The sequence below is a fragment of the Pteropus vampyrus genome, unplaced genomic scaffold (genome assembly GCF_000151845.1).
Source record: "Pteropus vampyrus isolate Shadow unplaced genomic scaffold, Pvam_2.0 Scaffold313, whole genome shotgun sequence".
NCBI classification, from domain to species: domain Eukaryota; kingdom Metazoa; phylum Chordata; class Mammalia; order Chiroptera; family Pteropodidae; genus Pteropus; species Pteropus vampyrus.
In genome coordinates this window covers 92,308-112,200 of record NW_011889094.1, presented here as the reverse complement: position 1 = coordinate 112,200, position 19,893 = coordinate 92,308, and the positions used below count along the sequence as shown (strand labels likewise).

The window sequence follows — 19,893 nt, the reverse complement described above, 5'->3', positions numbered from 1 at the left end:
TGTGTTCACATGTCCTAAACCTCAGTGGTGTCCTGTCTGCTCGTCCGATCAGCCTTTGGGAGGGACGTTAAAGATCAGGAGGCTTTGTCAGTGCCGGGCCGGGGGCGACATCGTGTGGGCTTCAGTGGCCCTGTGCAGTCTCTGTTGCGTAGTCTTCTTTTTTAAAAACAGCCCTTTAAAATGACATAAGTGAAAATTACAGGCCATTCTCTTTCATGAGCTGTATCCAGAACTTCCAGACAACGTATTAACAAGTTGAATCTGGCAGTGTATAAACTGACAGTACACGATGGCCAAGGGTTTGTTTTTGGAATATAACGTTGACTTAACGTTTGAAAACCAGTGTGATTCACATTACTAACAGTGAGAAAAAGCGTATGTTTTGGGTGCAGAAAAAGTATTGGGTTAAATTCAGTACCTGTTCATGGTAAAACAAGTCATTAAACTAGGGCTGGAAGGGAACTTCCCTCGTCCGACCAGGGGCAGCTGCGGAAGCCCGCAGCGGAACGCACACCTCACAGCGAGGTGTCAGAAGCATTTCCTCTCATGGGCGAGTCGGGCGCCTCTGTCACCACTTCTGTGAAACCGGGAGGTCTGGCCAGAGGATAAGTCAGAAGGGAGTTTAGGTTAGGACTTGAATAGAAAACTGTCATTATTGACAGATGGCATGATGATAAACATGGGAAATCCATATCTACAGAAAAGCATTAGAATTAGATTTAGCAGGTGCTAGATACAGAGTTAATACATACAACACAAGTGTGTTCTACAGGACAAGGACAAGTCTAGTTGCCAACATTGACATCAAAGAAAAAACACAAAATGCATAGGAAAAAAACACAGTTGTGCAGGATCTCTGTACTGACAGCCACGGAACGTCGCCGAAGGACCTGGAATGAGGAGTCGTCGTGTGGTGGGGGAAGAAGACCCCAAATTAACTAGCAGCTGAGCCTCCCAGTCTGAACCCAGCATCTGGCAGCCTGTGACCGCAGCGAGCATGAGGGCGCCTCTTCTCTCTAATGGACGATCTTGCAGTGCTGATCAGAAGGGGCCAGAGACACCGGCGCGTGTGCTGCCTGACGCGTAGGAGAGCCACACAAGCACAACCGTCTGTGGTCTGAGAACTTGGTTAGCGTGTCCCTTTGGGGCACTGGGTGTGGCAGGGAGGGGACGGGCTTCTGTGACGCTGGTCACATTTGCTTTGTGGCCTATGTGTTCGCCATGTGGTTTGTGAAAATTCAAGTGGTACACGTGACTGCTTTTGGGGGACGGATGATACACTTCATTTAAAATTTAAAACAGACAAGCACATAAGGGATGGACATGAGATGAACAGAAACTGATTCCATTACAGAAAAATCTACCAAGTTAGAGAATTGTCCCCTGACGCTCAGAGGAAACTCGTCACATCTGTGTTCGTGCAGAGTGCCATGAGTTCACTTGTCTCTGAGCAGCCATCGTGGATGCAGTGAGCTGGGCGCTGGGTCGACCTGCCACTTGCCGAGATCCTACAGTGACAGTGTGGAGACCCTGGGGCTGTGGCCACAGCGAAGAGGGTGAGCCGTGGGTGCAGTTTGCAAAGAGCATACAGGGGGTGGAGAAAACAGGACATTCTGGACTACAGCTGTCCCGTAGAAGCTGTCACAGTGGAAGGGCTTGTGTCAGTGCTGACCTTGCCACAAGTGGCCCTGAGCACCTGACAATGGTTGGTGTATTCGAGAAATTGAGTATTTCGCTGATTTCAAACTCAAATCACATGTGGCTGCAGGCTGCTGGCCCGGATGGTGCGTGTCCAGACACAGCAGTGCATGTGCGCGGAAGGAGCCTCTGCAGTCCACTGACATGATGGTGAGATGCTTGTGACCCTGAGGGCAGCCCGAGAGTGGATGCCTCACCTGCGGGTCCTGCAGGGAAAAGGGAGGAAAGTGACTTTTCGTCAGGGTCACTGCTGCTCTGGAACCTCTCCTCGGTGGCTCTCTCTGAAAGTGACTTGGACAATTCAAAAGCAGTCTTGCACGACACTTTCATCCAAACTAGGGTGACTCCGGGAATCCCAGTTCGTGATGAATTTCTTTAAGATGATGATCAGGTTTTCGTTATTTTGTTATTTTAAGAAGTGAAATGAAGCCTTATAAAGAGGATTCAGTGTTACTTTCCCCCGATTTTCTTTGGTTTAATGTACTGTATTAGATATGCAGAGACATTTGACATCGTGGCAGTGTAGTCTGAACAACGTAGATTAAACAAGGACAGCTTCAGTCACTCACGTCACTGACAAAATCGCAGACGCATGCTACTTGACAGTTCACCGCGTGCGTGGTGGGCACAGGCCGGGGTCGCAGGAGCGTGAGTGACCAGCGCTCAGGCAGCGCCGGCTCCCACTCCGTGCCGCGTCAGGGCGGTTTCTCGGTGGGGAAAGGCACGGATGTTTGACATCAGGTGGATGTGACAACAAGCAGCAGTGTCTTATATTGAATGACCTTCTTAATTTGTAAATATGATCGGCCCGTGGGATGATAAGCCATTTTATTCTGAAATGATAAGTGTTCACTTGAAATGATGTTTTAATGGTGAATACGCAACACGCAGGGCCGCAGTGTGATTTTTACAGTGCGGTGGGCCCATCCGCCCCCTACAGTGAGTCTCCAGACTTTTCTCCCTTCGCCTTGGCCCCTGAAGACAGTCTGTAAGAGGAGAGGCCCCGCGCGCAGCCCGCAGCGTTTCCCTGCGTTTCCCTGCGGTGACAAAGGTCCGCGCGGGGCGGGGGTGGGGGGGCTCTGCGGGGGGCGGGGTCGTGCGTGGGGGCGGGCATCGCACCTGCAGTTCCGAGCTCGTCTGCGTGCGGAGCATACCTGGAGCACATGTACCGTGTGCACTGGGCCGATGGAGCGCGTGAGGCCTCCCAGCAGGCCCGCCTGCCCCGGGCCTCTGTCCCCAGGGTGGGCCGGGCTGTGCGGCAGCGTCTGTCTGCGGACGGAGAGCGGGTGGCGAGGCCGAGGTGTCCGCTCCCCAGGCGTGCGCCCTCACCTCCGTGTGTCTGACTTCCGCAGCTCGAGCACGTGGAGCCCAGAGCCGTGCAGCTTGACTCCCTCCTGGTCCGTGATCTCAGCATGCTGGTGCTGGTCAACAGCGCGTGCGGCTTCCCTTGGAGCAGCAGCGACTTCATGCCCTGGAACGTGTTTGACGGGAAGCTCTTCCACGAGAAGTACCTGCAGTCCGACAGAGGGTACACCGCCGAGGTGCTCGTGGAGCAGGACGTGAGTGCCGGGTCCCTTCACGCTGCACAGTGAGTGGATGTGCAGCCGGTGGCACAGCCACCACTTGGCTGGGTGTCAGAGAAGGCCGCAGCACCATCTCCCAGTGGCCACTGTTCTGTGGAGAACACACTCGCTGCAGAGGCGTCTCTGGGCGCAGGGTAGGGAACGCGAGGCTGCTGCTCGCCTGCCGTCACGTCCCGGCTGCCTCCCCGACAGGACGCACCATTCCAGAGACACGCGGGAGGACAGGGCTTCGGGGCCACCGCCTTCCGCTCCCACCAGAGCACTTCCCCAGGCAGGGTCCAAGGCCCTGTGTCTGAGTGGGGGACAGCCAGGAGCTCCGCCTCCAGAATGACCTAGTCTCAACTTCCCAGCCTTCCCCCCTTGTGAATCAAGTGCAGATGCTTCCTGCGGAGCGACCGCTGCAGACCTCAGAGTCAGCAGGAATGGTGACAGTTTATTGCTTGAGAATATTCTCTGAAGCCTGATGGTTTAGTTGGGGGCGTTGGCTGCTGGTTGGGCTTTATAAATACAGTTGCCACGTGATTCCAGATGAGGCCAGGCCAAGCCCACTGGGAGTCTGCGCGGGCCCTCCGGTCTAGCAGGGAGGAGCGCCCCGGGTTCTCACACCAGACGGAAAGCATTTGCTGCTGTTGCCATAGTCATTTCTCACACACACAAAACAGGTGTCACAGGAATCTAAGTGTTCGGAATTTAGAAGCAGCCAGAATTATGTACAGACAGCAAAAGAGAATGATTAGGCAAAAATGGGGTAGGAAGCCAGCGTGTCACTCAGGGACCTTTCTGTCTGTCATGTCTTGACTAAGTACAGAGTGCTTGTAACTTCACTCTTTCTAGCCTAAAACCGGGCAGCTAGGGTGGGACCTTCAGTAATAAGAACGAAGCTGGAAGAAAGATGGCGCGCCCCGGTCCTCAGCGCGCTGTTTGCGTCACGTCACTATTTCACGGCATGTCTCACACCTAAGACTGGAAATAATGACGTATCACAGCCATAGATTTTTTAGGTAAGGTTGTGTGATGGTGACCTCAACATCATCCTACAGAAAAGATGCTAACGTCTCTGTCCAGAAGCCCCAGGGGACATCTGTTTTCTGAGAACTCTTCCGAGGTCACAGCCTTGGACCTGGTGCTCTTGGAGTCCGTTCTTACCACGTGGTTGTCCGCGGAGCACCCGCTTGTCCTGACACCGGTCTGTTTACAGAGGTCTCGGCTCACCAGATTCCACGACCTGAAGTCCATCGTGTGCAAGGCCTGTGTGAGGGAGGACAGGCACATCGTGAGCCGGCAGCACTGGCGCCCGCACCACTCAGGTAGGCATTGTCCCCGTCTCCACTCGGGTTAGCATCTACCCCGGTCCCTGTCTCCACCAGGGCGGGCCCTGGCTGCTTGTGCGACTAGTCAGTATGGAGTGCCGTGAGGACGCTGAAAGGGAAAGAAAACAAGTTAAAACGATGGCGCCACCCAGCAGTTTAAACTGTGGTCCCATCCGGAAAAGCATTAGAGGCTTCATCGGTTAGTCGCATAATTTAGAAGGCTTCTGTGGGTGCAGTGTGGGCGTTGCCCGGATGGCGTTTGTCCACTGGACAGACGTTTGGATTTATTTTCCTTGTAATGAAAGTGTATTAGAGAAAGAAAGAATATACAGAAAGTAATTAAAAAGAAAACGTCAATAACCTTTAATTCCGTAACCCAAAGACAGCTGTTGACGGCTCGTGCGTTGGCGGTCTCTTCCTGCGCCTCATCTCGGGTGGTGCTGCTCTGCATTTTTGTGTCCTGCTTTTCTCTCGGCCCGGAGCTTGACTGTGGCTAGATAACAACGCCTCCCACATGCAGGCTCCCCCACCGCACACACCCACCTACCTAACCTTCCCCCTCTCCGAGCTCTGAGGCTGCTGCTGTTTTTCTCATACTACTGCTTTTAGGTGTCCTACTTCCTTAAAACAGAATACCGTAGTTTGCAGAGTTATAGAGCAAGGTGTAATCACACTTTAGGTAAGTGTTGCCAGCTTGTTTTCTGAAAATCTTCTACCGCTTTGTTCTTTCGCCAGAAGTAACTCTTAAGAGTTCTGACAGCATTTAAAAGTTTGTGTTTTTTTAAGCAACATGACAGATGAAAAAATGTCTCATCAGTTGCATGCGTCTGTGTTGACCAGTGAAGTTGAACATCTTATTTATTAGCTTATTTTGTTTACGAGTTTATTTTGATTATTTCATGGCTTCATTTAGGTTTTATTCCTGTAACTATAGTAGCCCCCTTTTTTTCTGGGCGGAATAATAGAACTCTCCCTATATTTCTACCCATCACACTGTCTTCAAGAGTTCTACTTGGCATCGGCAGACATCATTCTGAGGGCCTTTATGTCACGAGGTTAGGAAACCTTGGGACATGTCCAGCTCCTGCCAGGTGTCAGGTGTAGGACCTGACCACCGGACGGCATCGCGGGAGTAAGGGGACGTCTGGACAGTGAGGACGGTTACTCCCCCCACGCCCAGGGTGACAGGCTGCCCCCTTGCCTTGTCCTTTTCTCCATCGGTCACCTCCCTCCTACCAGCTGCAGACAGGCAATTTCGAGACCCCAGAGCAAAAGTTTATTCTTTGCAGAATGAATGTGCAGCATTCCCACTACACTACCTATTCCCTGGGTTGGTGGGCAGCCTGTCGCTCAAGCAGGCACCCTGCAGGCACAGTTCGGCAGGGCTTCGTCCCCACTGAGATTCTTAGAGCCGTGACAAGGAGGCCGGCCGGGTTCTGGCAGGTGGCGGAATGCAGGCTGATTTAAGCTGGCAGCCGTCACTGGGATTCCGACGCCTAAACCTCTTTCCGCGGGCGCCCCGGCTGGGCCCAGGAGGGCTGTGTGCGCAGCAGGTTTGTGTTGAAGGCCTTGGAGACGGCCCGTGCCTCACAGCTGCGTGCATTTCACGTTAATGCTGCGCGACGGTTCCTTCTCATCTCTACGGGGATCACTTTCTAGTGAAGAGAACTTACATTTGGGTGAATTTGGTGCTCTTGTCGTGTTATGCTAAGTAATGAGGAAAAGTATATTTCAAGAAGTGCGATGAGTCAATTTACACGGTTTGGAAACTGACCCTCTTTTGTCCTCAGAGCCATCTTTTCTTCACAAACAACCTGAGGTTCTGTGCTTCACGCCCTTTGTTTTGCAGAAGGCACATTCGGGCCCCAGGCTGTCTCCCAACACGGAGCAGATTTTTGGTGGACCGGAGCCCCCAGGTCCCCAGCCCAGTGTTCACAGTCACACTGGGCCAAATCCACGCCAGGGAGGTGGGAGGGACGTGGCAGGTGTTCAGAGCTCAGCCCCCCCACATCCCGGTCCACACAGCTAGGCTGCTAGGGAGCCGCCCACTCCCCATGGGGCCACACTGGCCTCTGTGAACCACAACTGCTAGTGGCACCTGGGAGACTGCCACCTGAGCCCATCATGAAGCCCTGGGCCCACCTGCTCGACTGTCAAGTGCTGGGGCGGGACCAGGAGCCTCCGTGTGCACCTGAGTTACATTTGGCAGGGAGCGGAGGGTGAGCATGGGTGTGGTCCCTGTGTCCAGGTACAACAGGGGCCAGGCTGGACTCCATATAGGAAGCACGAGGGTTAGGGTGGCAGTCACTGTGGCTTGGGGATTGTGCAGGTTTTTATGCCAAAAGTGGCACTTGAGTGAGGCCTGAGGGCTCAGTGGAATTTGAGTTTGTAGTGGACAAAGGGACATTGCACAAGAAGAAAGAGTTTAAGCTACAGCAGAAAAGTCCAGGTTCTGAAAGACGTCAGTAGTGAGGTTCGTTAAACCTCAGGGGAGCAGGAGAAAAGGCTGGGAAGGTTCGCGGGAGCCAGACGAGGGAGACCAGCAAGTCCTGACTGTTTTCTCCAGGGCACATTTGGGAGCCGTTGAAGGCTTTTGAAGTGACATGATCAGAAATATGCTTCTAGGAAAGTGACTCTGCTGACAGTGCAGGGCAGGTCGGGGATGAGGCAGGTCAGACACCTTGCCCGGGTCCACATGAGGGTTGCCAGAGAGCAGTGGCGGTCACTCCTGGGTGACCTCATGGGAGTAGCCAGGGAAGTCACACACGTGCACACCTGCACCCTGCACATGTGCATGCTACCTGTGCACACCTACATACCACGTGCTACACCTGCACTCCTACACACTGCATGCTACACTTGCACACCTGTATACCACATGCACATCTGCACACTACACATGCACACCTGCACACTACACATGCACACCTCCACCCTGCACAATATACTCACACACTGTACACACCAGGCCTTGCCACCTTCTCACAGGAATTGAGCCCCATGTGCCTGTGATATGTCCCCTGTCCACAGCCGGGCAGGAGTATGCAGCTAGAGGCAGTGGTCCAGGGCTGGGACCCGCCACTGGAACCCCTGTGTGTTTAGAATGCTGGCCCACGCCTGGGGCAGGTGCCTTCTTTCTTCGCGGGTCACCACGAAATGGCAGGGTAGTATAAAAAAATACGTTTAAGTATGACCTAGTCAGACCTTAAGTTCTACTAGAGAAAAATGGCAGAGGAATCGAGGTTTACAAACCTAGGAGAGGGAATTTTAGAGTAAGCAAGTTGTGTGTCAGAAAAGTTTGGAGACTTGGGAAGAGAGGGCTCCTGGGTCTGGCGCACAAAGTCCCTGAACTCTGGTGGCAGGTGTGCTGGTCAGGAAGCCTGCTGGTGGCCCGCGGTGGGGCTGGCCCCCCCAGGGAGGCAGAGCCAATCAGAACTGACCGAGGGCCCTGCCATGGAGGGAACCTAGCAAGATGCCCAGTGTCCTCATTCTGCCCACCTCCGGTCACTAGCACAGGTCCCTGGGGCACAGGTTTAAATGCAGGCACCGCCCAGCTGTCACTACATCTGCACTTTACCTGGGCTTTCCCTTCAATTCAAAGATCCCAGAATTTTGAAAACCGCCGACCCAGCACACCTGGCTGCAGCCCTACACGTAACACGTAGCTTGCTAACGTGCTGACCATCTGTCCCCACAGGGAGGTGGGAGAGGCAAGGATCCGGCTCCCACAGGACGAACTCCGGGCACAGCCGGTCTGGCCGCAGACAGCACTGGAGAGACCAGGGCCCAGGTAAGAGGGCGCCGCCCTCCCCCGCACACTGCCCACGTGGAGTTCTTTCGCTGAAAACCGTTTGTGTGTAAGTTAACAGGTAAATGTGCTGACACATCTGACTTACTCGCTCTGCGAAATAGAGACAGATCACCTCCGGGCTCCATACTAGCCTGTCTCTGCTCGTTGCCATTTCATTTCCTGTTAATTCATTAACCTGTTCAAGACTCAATTTTTATAATTTAACATCGTTTATTATTTTTACTTCTGCAAACTCTGAAATGTGTGGAGGTTCCACAGGTTGCTCCCGTCAGCACATAAAGCACAGCAGGCCACGGGCGTCGCAGGCCGTCACTGATTGCGCGTGGCCGAATCGCGTGTGCGGCCTGCCGGGGCTGCATCTTCTCTTGTTCTCGGTGGAACCTGCACCTTCGGCAGGTGCCGGGCCCACTGTGTGGTGCAGTGGGGACCGGAGCACACGACGTCTGTCCCTGGGGGAGAGCGGAGCTCCGTAGGCGTGCCTGTGCAGTGCTGCAGGCGTTCCTTCGAGCTAGCTTCCCCTAGAGGCTCTTCCCCAGCAAATCTTGCCACCAGCTGTCCTTGGAAGCTTCCAGAGGGTCTGACTGTCGCATTTAGTAACATCCCACCCTCTCATGGTCTCCCGTGTCAGCATGAGGCTCACTTCCACTTCCTTGCTGACCGAGATGTGCGACCGTTTGTACCGGTTCAGTATCACTGAGGTGGGCGGGCACCTTCTCCCGCTGGTTCACACGTATTTGAGATGCTTTTAACTTAGAAGGTGCTGCACTCTGTTGGACTAAACGAGAGCACGTAGGAGCTGTGTCCGTGTACCTGGAGCAGACAGTGACACGCAGTGCACAGTTGCTGCCACTGCCACGTGTGAGTGTCACAAAGTGGACGTTCTGGGGGAGTCCCCGTTCGACACCCTTGGTTCTCACATGTGTCTCCGTTGCCGCATTGATTGAGGCCCTGTCAGTTGCTGTGCAAGCTGGGGATGCAGCGAGCAACAGGCCTGCCCCCCGGGGCTCGGCGGTGCGTGGGGTCCTGCAGCCGTGGACACAAGCGCTGCGTGCCCTCACCCGTCAGACCGTCTGCCTCTAGGTGGGCAGCAAAGTGGCTGGGGCGCTGGGGCACCCTCTGAGGGTGCAGGCCTTCCTCAGGCGAGCTGGGCGCAGGCATTTCTGAGAGAGATCAGCCTGCACAGAGCACGTGGCCTGAAGAGGTGAAGCTGACGTTGCCGCCCACTCCCTCTCTGCTGTTCTCAGTGGGGGGGTCCCTGAGGAGGTCTCACAGGTGAGATACTTAGCAAGACCTGACGAGAGGTTGGGAGCCCCCAAGTCGCCTGCGGAAGGGCCATCTATGGAGAGCGCGGCAGGTAGAGTGGAGCAGGCCGGCCTCAGGCTCTCGTGTCTCCTAATAGCTGGGATTTCCCCAGGTGCCACGCTCTGGTCCAGGTGATACCAGGAGAGTCACCCAAAGTGCTCAGAGCCTGCAGGCCTTCAGCACGAAGCTGTGATGACACGGTTTCAGCTGAGGTGCCAGCTATGGGATCAAAGTGTGTGATGGCCTTAGAGCAAAGTGGGATCCCTGCCCATCCACCTGGCTCCCCACCTGTTTAAGCAGCAGGACCCGAAGACCGTTCAGAGCTGTGCCCTCGTCAGAGACGTGGGTCTGTGAGGACCTGCTCGGTGAGGGCAGGGCCACGTTAGAGCGTGGCCGCGGGGGTACAGGGCCAGAACCCCGACCTGCGGGATACTGCATGGTAACTGAGTTAGGGTCTTGTTCACGCAGGAGGCATGCAGGGATGAGCAGGCTCCCACAGGGCAAGACAGGGTGGCATGTGTGTTCCTCGCGGTTTGCCATAACCTGGAGAAACGCTCGTGGAAGCGCTGTCGGCCGTGCAGATGCTGTCTAGTGTCAGATGTGTCTGTGTAAGATGTGTGTTCACCGCCCCCACACACAGTCCTTTATTAGAACTGGAACATACCTTTTCAGGTCAGGTGACCCACTTTCTCTGTGTTAATTACTGGTTGAATCACGCCACCCTTTCTTGGCCGTCGCGGTCTTTGTGGGTTTTGTCCAGCTTTGAGCTGTCAGTCGTCACTGTGGGAGACGTTAGCGTGGTTTAACCAGCAGCAGTCACTATTTTCAGGATGGAGTTAACCAGCAAAATTCTCTGTTAGTGAAAAACTACAAGCACCTTAGACTGAGCGGGTTCAGTTACTGCCACCAAGCAGGCAGCGCCGTTTGGCTGCAGCCTCCTGTGAGCTCTTGCTGGGCCTGGCCAGACGGAGGTGTGAGCCCAGCCCCCCTGCAGTGGGACATCAAAGCTCCCTGCAGTGAGCTTTAAAATGCTAGGCAGCTGAGGCGAGAACGTTTTAACCTTTTCCTCCCCAGTGGTGAGAAATGATGTGTCACATTCCACAGGCAGTGGCTACAGACCCGCCAGAGCCAGAGATTTCGTCAGGTTCTCACTTCTGTGTGGTAATTCTGTGGGGCCCGGGCTGTTGTAAAGCCTCTGATCATGGAATAACAAGGGCAGGCCTGGGACCTTCATTCCGGCCATCCTGTGGCCCTCTCTTGTCACCTAGCTGAGGCCTCACACTTTCTGAGAGGCATGGGCAGCAACGTGGGGGCTCACCCCGTCACTTGTGGGCACAAGCGTGACAGGCTGTGGGCAGGGCATCATCTCTGACCTGGAGGCTGTTCTCTCCTGACCCTCCATGTGGCGGAAGGCAGCGGGCCAGCTGCACCCAGGGCTGGGGGCTCTGGGCTCAGTCGTAGGGAGAGCCGCATGTTGTCCCTTTGATGCTTGACACAGTGTCCCACTGAGCCACCTGTGTGGAGAGCCCCGTTGGCAGCGGTAACTAGATGTAGTGTGGACGGGTGGGGCCGGAGTTCGGGGGGGCAGTGCTGCCCAACCCTATACCCCCATCCCCTGAGGAGTCCACCGCGGAGGAGAAAGTAACACTGTGGCCTGCAGCTGGCCTCAGGCGCACGTGCTGTTGCACACACTTGGGACGTGCAGTTGTCTGTGACTCACGTTGGTCCCGTGTCTCTGGTGCAGGAAGCAGGCAGTGCGAGCCGGGCTGGTGGAGAAGACACTCGCCGTCCTCCGGGTAAGTCCCCTGCTCAGTCCCCACGGGGAGTGAGGCCGTCACACGTGGACCTTTTATGTGAGCGCAGACCTTGAAGGATTGGCTGCTGAGTCCTGCTGATGCGGAGCCAGCGGAGCCAGTTAACCCGGTTACAGGACGAGCCCGCCGCCTCCGGAAAGGACGTGGGGGGAGATGAGGGTCTGACCGGGAGCCCTTAGCACCCGCCTTCGGGGCAGAGTCCTCACCTGCTGCAGAGGGGCGGCCCGCGCACTCAGTGACACCCTCATGTCGACGGCTTCTCGGGTCACGTCTGACCCCGTGCCATGGACGGTCTTCATTTGGCTTCTGCGTACATGAGGGTGGCTGCGCCTTCTGAGCTGAGTCCTGCTGCGTCCTGCTGCTTCTAAGGGGACACTGGGCTGTGAGGCCCAGCAGCTGCTGTTCCAAGAGTTGTTTTGTCATTACGAGTTCTCACCGGAAGTCCAGTTTCCGCCGATGTCCTCTCTCGGTCTCGGATGTTTGTGCGGGAAGAGAGGGTGCACCTCTTTCTCCTCCCGGGGCCGGGCTCACGCTCACGGCTGTTCCGGTCACGTCACCCCACTCATCTTCTCCCCGCCGTGCTCCGGCTCAGGCTTTCGCTGCGGTGTGTTCGCGGATGGGCCTGGGTCTCAGCAGACGACAGCAGGCGTCAGACAGGGCGCCTGTAGGGGCGGCCTCAGGAGGCGACGGCAGTGTCAGGGAGCCTGGGCCGAGGCCCTGGACGGCCTGAGCTTGTGAGGCTCTGGGCAGTGGGCACTTGTTGCTCTTTATCTGTGAGCGCTGAGATCTTATTGTTTAAAAACATTCAAAATGAATCCAAGATGAGTACTTTTTTCTGAAAGAATTTTCGGATAACCCAAGAATTGAAATTTTAGCCCCATAACCTCGGGTTGCCGGTGATGGAAAGGAATCAGATTATAAGTTAACGGGGCTCCATGAGGAGCTGCGCCCCCAGCCGGCAAGCTGACCAGCATGCTCCCTCCGGCCACCCTCTAGTTCGAGGTCCCCAGCTCTCAGAAGTGCTCACTCACGTCCCCCAGAAGACTGGTTCTTCTCCACGCGAGATCGGCCCTGAGCATATCAGTGTCTGCACGCGACAGGCCACCCTACCTCATAGCTCAGCTCAGGAGCGCCGCGCTCCAGCTTCATCCTGCCTAAAACCCCAACCAGCATTTACCAAAGGGACACCGCCTCCGATATCCAAATCCGTTTGTGCTGAAATATCCTCGTCGCTTCCTGGGTTCCTTAAGAGTGTTTGCAGATCTCATCACTTCTTTCGCAAGTCTTATAAGACCTACCGCCTTATTTCCCAGCTTTGGAAATAGATTTTTTTTCATTCCACTTAGGAATATTTTCTATCTAAATATTAACATTCTTTTCCTTTCATTTCTGCTAATTTGAGACCACTGCTGCTTCTAAAAATTTTATTTCTTTGCAACTTATTTGTACAACTTTGAAATAAATTTCTCATCTTTAGACAAGAAATTTCCCCATGAAAATCTTTTCTCTTCATAATATCTAAGTTCCAGCTTGGCAGCAAGACATTTGTGTTCAGTTAGCAAGCTTAGCTCTGCCACCGAGTTGGTATAATCTTTTTTACATTTGAAAAATCAACGCAGTGAATTTTTTGATGAGTTATCTCTGTAGTCAGGTGTTCTGATGAAATTTCCGTATATCAGTTTTAAAATGAAAATAAAACAACACATTTATTACTTAAAATTAAATAGGATGTCACATTTTTTTTATCGTTTGAAAGACATTTCACCATCTAGTATATTAGGAACTTTGTGAACCAAAACGGTATTAAGTGTTGTCACGTGCTTTTTCTGCATGTATTGAGATGATGACACACCTTTGTCCCTCAGCTTAGGGACTTGTCCTCAGCAGGAAGAGGTGACTCACTGCCCTGCGGGTGGCTCAGAAGAAGCAGTTGGGACACTCAATCATTGCTTGTGTTCTAGGTGGTCCAACTGATGCCCCTGTGGGAGCTGGCGGAGCTCAGCCACAGCTGGACAGAATTGTTTTCAGACCTGGACACTGAACGTAAAGTCAGCACACCTTGTTCACCTGCAGTCACGCCATGGAGTAAAATGTCATTTGTCGCATTAGTGCCCTCGGCGTAGGCGTGCCGTAGACTGGGCGTGGTGGCTGCTGACTCTTTTCCACAAGCAGTAGTGGCAGGAGGGAGGATGCTGCTGAGCCCAGTAGTCGGCAGATGGTGGCCGACACCACGCGGCTATTTCCAGGAGGCAGCGATGGAACAAGGACTCTTTCCTGCGCCTGGGGACCCCCAGGGCAGAGCGCGTCGTCACAGCTCCTCCTGGCCGGTGTGACAGTCTGGGAGAGACCCCTCGTCTGCGTGTGGCCCAGCTGATGCGGAGTGTCTCCCAGCAGCTGTCCCTGAATTCATCACACTGAAGACAAAGGCGTGATCCCATAGTCAGCTGTCTTCTCGGGGTCGGCCAGGCCTCCAGAGGACGAGGACCCTGGTCAGGTTTGCCGATCACACGCATCACCAGCGTTCCCCACATTATAGCTCTTAGATTTGGATTCCTTGTGCAAATTTGTCAGAAATGACACTTGGTTACGAGTTCAGAGTTTTGTACTGGTGAGTGGAAATGGCTGGTTTGTGGGCAACCATTTTACGACCATTTTGCTCCTGGGCGTTTAACCGACCATCCTCATTCCTGCGAGGCACTTGCAGAAGCTAAGAGCCAGCGCGCAAGGCCGTGCCTGCTGGGTCACCTGCTTCATGCTATTGCTCCCGAAGCCAGCCTGACTGGCTTCTCCCTTTTATGCCATGGCGATCTGTGATACACATTCGTGGTTTATTGCTAAATACGAACGATTGGTCCTGCTGTGGCTAATGAAGGAACCTGACTGACGATGGCTTTGCTTCTGTTTTCCATTTGGACAAGGGCTGGACAGAACCTGGCACTCTAACCCAGGCCTCAGGTAGCAGGTGGGTTCTGGCAAGGTTACCTGCAGGCTCTGCAGTGACACAGGTCTTGGCCTGGCCCTGGCCTTCCACCTCCTGCCATGTGCCCTGGTGTCATCTTCAGTGACATATCTGCTTCCTCAGGGTTTCTCAAATGTGAGTCGCGTCTGCACTCGTGAAAGAAAAATGTTTCCTGTGTGGACTCATTATTCTAATGTTATGTCAATACCTGCATGCATCCCCTTCCTTATGCCTGCAGCTCGCTTGGTGCAGCTTTCAATCCAAGACGGCACGTGCATAAAACGAGAACAGAATCTGAAAAGGGTCATCACAAGCTCCAGCAGCTCTTAGCGGGCTGCCCGGCTGCCCGTGTCAGGAGGAGGGTGGTCGCAGCAGTGGCAGCCCACCGGAGAGACGCACGTGGCCCCAAGGGGAGCCGGTGTGACGTGCCGGCACAGAGTCTGGGGAGGACCCTGCTGGGGCGCCAGCCACAGTCCCATCTCTGGGCCCTCCCCATCAGTCTCACCTCTTGGTGACGGGAGTCCCGTGCCACACGCCCCTTCTGTGAACCAGCAAATCATCTGGTGTAGCACCCACGCTCCCCACGCGCTGCCAACCCACACATCGAGGCTTTTGTACAGGGACTAGATTTCAAGAGGGACTTCGCCTTACCTGTGCTGTTTGAATTTTTGCAACAAGAATGGCTTCATGTATTGTGTAATTGAAAATAAAAAACAGAAAAAAAGATGGCCAGCGACAGTTTCTGCGTCTCAGATAAAGTGCATGTTTTTAAAGCGCTCATTACTGGGATTTAATAAATCACAGGTGTTCTTTAGGTTTCAGCACCCAAGAGATTGGATAGGTCCATTTTTTTTACCATTTGAACTTTTTGTTAAAATTTTCAAGCTCTTTCAGGCACCTGCTACAACTTAGAAAAGTATGTAAGTAGGCATCCGTGTATCCTGTCACAAAAAGCACATGTCTTGTGTGGCGGGTCCGTGTTCCATCGAGCGGTGTTGTGTCGGTTCGTTTCCACCATCAGGGAACGAGCAGTGCCTTCGGTGCTCTAGCTTGGAGCCCGAATCAGGGTTCCCCACCATCACGCCCTGCCGGCTTCCGGAAGAGGCAGCCATGCTGACCGTGATGTCAGTGGAAAGAGGACCCCACGCACTGTGCCCTTGGGAAGCTGCAGCTCTGTGGGGACAGGGCCCCCGGCCTGCTCAGCAAAGGTGCTTTCACCCCCCAGAGGTCAGGGTGCCCCTCAGGCCCTGGTGTCTGTAACTTCTCGTTTGATGCCAAGTCAAGCCCCCCTGCCCCGGGCCTGACCCACATCAAGCTGGCCGCTTCCCGGTCGCTTTGGCAGACGCTGACACGTGCCTTTGCTGTCTCAGCTTACGTCTCCCAAAGGCCCCAGGGGCCCTTGTAACACATTCCGGAGAGCTGAGGACAAAAGCTAACTTCACAGAATCGGCTGTGAAGTTCAGTCGGACCATGATGAAACCAGCCAGCGACTGGCAGACATTCAGGTTTTTTTCTTATCATGTTGAGCCAAGTGAACAAGGTCTAGATTATCAGAAACATCATTCGTCCAAATCTCTCAGTCTCTGGTGATGTCCAGAGCCTTGTGGTTTGTGTCCGTTTCCCTGACGACCCTCACTGGCACCCACCTGCCCTGTGGGTGGCCAGGCGTGGCCTCACCTGCCTGCAGAGCAGCCCTGGTTGGCAGCCTGCAGTTGTGAACAAGAAAGGCTGGTGAAGGCCACTCGCTGAGAACCCGACTTCTCGGTGCCGCCAGCTCTATTAAGTGTTAGAGAAAAAACTGAGTCACCTTTACCTTCTCTGTTTGGCCAGACACCCGGACGAGAAAGGAAAACAGCAGCCGATCTCCCTTTCTCCGTGACTGCCCCAGGAAGCCGCGTCTCCCGGGGCGGCAGAGGTAGCAGGAGCACACAGGACACGCCAAGTGGGTCGCGGCTTCCTCCTGGCGGCCAGCGGCCAGATGCACAGAGAAGCTGGCATCTTCCCATGACCCTTCGGGCACCCAGCTCAGTGGGTCATTCTCCCGGGTCCGAAGTGCAGGGCAGGGAGCGAGCCGGCGTCGGCAGCTTCACGTTTGGGCTCACTGCATCTTAACCTTCGTGTGTAGTGACCCCGATAGAGGCCATCGAATTTTAGTAAAGTTTTTAATGAAAATGAATAAAGCAATCCAGGCAAAGAACTACAGGAAGGTTGGGTTGACTATAGGTTTTCTCTCTGGCTTTTCTAGTTTGTCTTCTGATCTCATTTTACACGAGAGAAATTCAGTACCAAGAGTGAAACACCGTCCCAGCTGTTTCTTAGCGTTCATTCAGCCTCAGCCCATCAGTCCTTTGCATTAGTATCTGATTGACACGTTTGTGCAAAACAGCGTGAAATACACTCTGCCTTTTCTTGATCCCTGTAGCTGCTAAAATACAGGAAAAGCAGATAATTCTCTTAAGCCACCAATCTGTCTGTTGTATCAAACACGTAAACCACAGCCCTTAACTTACGATCCAAATCAACATAAGCCTGTCGAGTGCGAAGAGATGTTAAAAAGTCTGAGCCGCTGAACTGCGGCTGGTGCGTTTGTTCCCCAGCCGGTTCCATCTCCGTGTCCCGGAACGCTGCTCAGCGACGAGTGCCGTGTGCTCGAGTGAAGGGGACACGTGAGTCCAGTGTGAAAGGGGAAAACTCTCTAGTAACTTCATACCTGACCCTTGGAGAAGCCAGTTCTGAGGAGGCTGCGTCGCAGTGGCGGCAGGAATAACCGCACAGCAACACCCAACACCTGAAGGGGTGTCACTGTTCTATAGTGACAGAGTTTTATTCCATTCTGAAGAAGTTTCACCCAAGAGACATTTCTTTCTCAGAAATGCTTGTTCTTTGCTCTTTCTGATGTTCTGGTCTTGAACCCATTTCCTTGTAACGAGCTGACCTTCCCAAGTCCTGGTGCTGATATTAGAGTTTATCCCAGGGTGGTGTGTAGTGAGGTCCAGCTCTCGGCAGCTCATTAAAATGCCTGCAGCTCGTCATTGTGAGCTGGTGGTTGAACTGAATGTTTCTGAGCTTGTGTAGATGAATGTCAGAAAATTTCCTGTCTAGACGGGGAAGCTCGGGGGTGCGCCATTTCGGGGCTCCGGCCTTGGGAGCTGGAGGGGACCCTCCAATCTCCCCCTCACTCCCCCCCCCAACCTGGCACCTGCTTTGGCGCTGGTTCAGGAGTGAGGCGGTTTGCGTAGAACTGGTCCAGGGCTGGGACGGTGACCCGCCGTCTGAGTTGGGGCTGCGAGGTGTCAGGGCCCCTGGGTCCTTGGGCGCCTTTCCCCTCGGCCGGCAGGGCAGGGACGGGGCCGCTCCAGGCGGACCCCAGGGAAAGGCAGAGGATGGCGAATCAATAGCAAAGGGCAGGAATCTCAGTTGTAAAAATCATACAAATAAATAACATAATTTTTCCTCAAAAAGCAGCCACCTCGTGGCGTCGCCTTCCCTTCCGTTGTTTTCTGTCTCCCTTCATGGCGAAGCTGAGTTGGAACGTGCCGGCGCTCAAACTCATTGACCTTTGACAGACTGTAAAAGGGTCAAAATCAGAAATAAGTCCGGCAGAGAAGGACAGACACGAGAAGATTTCATTTATATGTGGAATCTAGAAAAGCAAACAAAGCAAACAGTAGCAGACTCAGACACAGAGAACAAACTGAGGTTCGCTAGAGGGAGGGGGCGGCAGGGCTGGGCGAAAAGGGGGAACGGATTGAGATGCACGGATTGGCAGTTGTGGAAATAATCACGGGCATGAGAACAGCGTGGGGGACAGAGGGTAATGTTGTAGTCACTGTGGTGCCAGGTGGGCGCTAGACTAATCGGGTGGTCACAGTTATATAAATGTCTAACCACTACTGTGTACACCAGGAACTAATATAAAATCGTATGTCTGCCGTTACTGAAAAGTATATATTTTAAAAAGGTCAAATTAAAATATGAGGGATGCAGAAGCAGTTGAGTTCAAACTAGCCAGCGTCAAACATTTATGCGTAGAAATTCATGGTTGAAAAAGCTGAGCCATGCCTGCGGTCTGACCCTCGAACCCTGGCGTTTCGCCTCCCAGCTCACCCGTGTCTTCCCGCCGTTTTTTCGTCTTTGGAGAATGCACCCTGAGGCAGCATTGTCGCCCCGAGTGAACAGCTAAAAGATGATTAGAAACGGAGGAGTTGCCAAGATGAGGGGAACCCCAGGTGCGGATGGAGAGTGGGCGGCGTGTCCCTGGGAAAGCAGTGGCTCGGCAGCTCTCTTCCTGGTTGGTCAAGCGCCACGTGCACAGGAAGCCAGGACAGGCGCCGGCCCACTGTCACTCAGCTGCAGCGCCTGTCATCGAGATGAGCCTCAGGGCGTGGAGTCACGTGCGTGCGGGCCATGCGGGCCATGCGGGCCACGCTACGGAGGGAACCGCCAGGTGGGGAGACAGGCGGAGGTGCCAGGGGGTCACCTTGGAGAGCACTGCAGGCCGCCTGCCACCTGGCGGGGCGCGCAGGGCACTCATGTCCTCGCTGAGACTTCTTCCCCAGCCTGTTCTCTCTCTCTTCCTCTCCCTCCCTTAGAACTACAGATATGCCTTGTCTTTGCCTAAAATCTTCCCTTTTCCAGCCTGTTGCCCTCGAGCTCTCCAATGGCTGCCCCCCCTCCCCACCTGCAGCCTGAGCGGCAGCTGAAACCCAGGTTGTGCGCAGTGGCAGCCAGGGGCACCGGGTGCAGGCCTGACTCTCAAGTAGCAGCACGCATGGGGACAGGGCGCCCTCCATGTCCATTCTGTCCACCCAGCGTGCTCTGTGCAGACCCCTCAGGCACAGGCGTCGGGATTGCCTGGGCAACCGTGGGTCGGCCTTGAGCCATTTGGCCACGTGGGACAGAGCTAGACCCAAAAGGTCGTCTCCAGCCAGAGCAGTCCTGAAGTGCTCCTGGAGCCCCGCCCAGAATCCATCCCGTGGGTCGAGGTGCTCATGGCCCTGAGCACACGCTTCTGCAGCCACTCGTGCATCTCAGGACCAACTCAGGCCCACTCAGGCTGTGGTGCCATCCATGGCCATCCCTGTCACCCTGTGTGGGAGGACACTGCTGGGGTGCTCTGGCACCCGAGCGTCCTGTGCATGCTGACGCAGTGGCGTTCTCTGGGTCAGCACCAGCGCCTACCGGCTGGCGTTTGCTAAGAAAAGTGAGCTAAGTATAACACTAGCCTAGAAAAACCATAGTTGGAGAATTAGTTGTCTGCCAAGTAACGGAGAGTTGGGTGCAATGGGTGGGAAGGTACCTCCTGGGATCCATGCCCCCACCTTCCCCCACAGGTCACCTCCGCAGACACCACGTGGGGACTGCGTTGCCCTTACCAGCTCAGGCCACCAGGCTCTGGGTCAGCCTTACCTGGCAG

At 54.4% G+C, this 19,893-nt stretch overlaps 1 protein-coding gene across 15 annotated transcripts in view; it reads left to right on the top strand.

Moving 5' to 3' along the window:
* Positions 1-18,414, top strand: part of FAM120B (family with sequence similarity 120B) — a 53,835-nt gene extending 35,421 nt beyond the window's left edge. For 10 of the 15 annotated variants that reach the window (XM_023521734.1, XM_023521726.1, XM_023521736.1 and 7 more), the window contains 5 exons: positions 3,051-3,257; positions 4,480-4,588; positions 8,289-8,381; positions 11,449-11,500; positions 16,308-18,414. In XM_023521734.1, coding sequence (XP_023377502.1) covers positions 3,051-3,257; positions 4,480-4,588; positions 8,289-8,381; positions 11,449-11,500; positions 16,308-16,356 — 510 coding nt within the window. In that variant the 3' untranslated portion in view covers positions 16,357-18,414. Of the gene's footprint in view, positions 1-1,768; positions 1,849-3,050; positions 3,287-4,479; positions 4,589-8,288; positions 8,382-11,448; positions 11,501-13,479; positions 15,219-16,307 lie in introns of those variants that run through there. The other 5 variants (XM_023521730.1, XM_023521731.1, XM_023521728.1 and 2 more) reach the window with 4 other exon arrangements.
* The last annotated feature ends 1,479 nt before the right edge of the window (positions 18,415-19,893 follow it).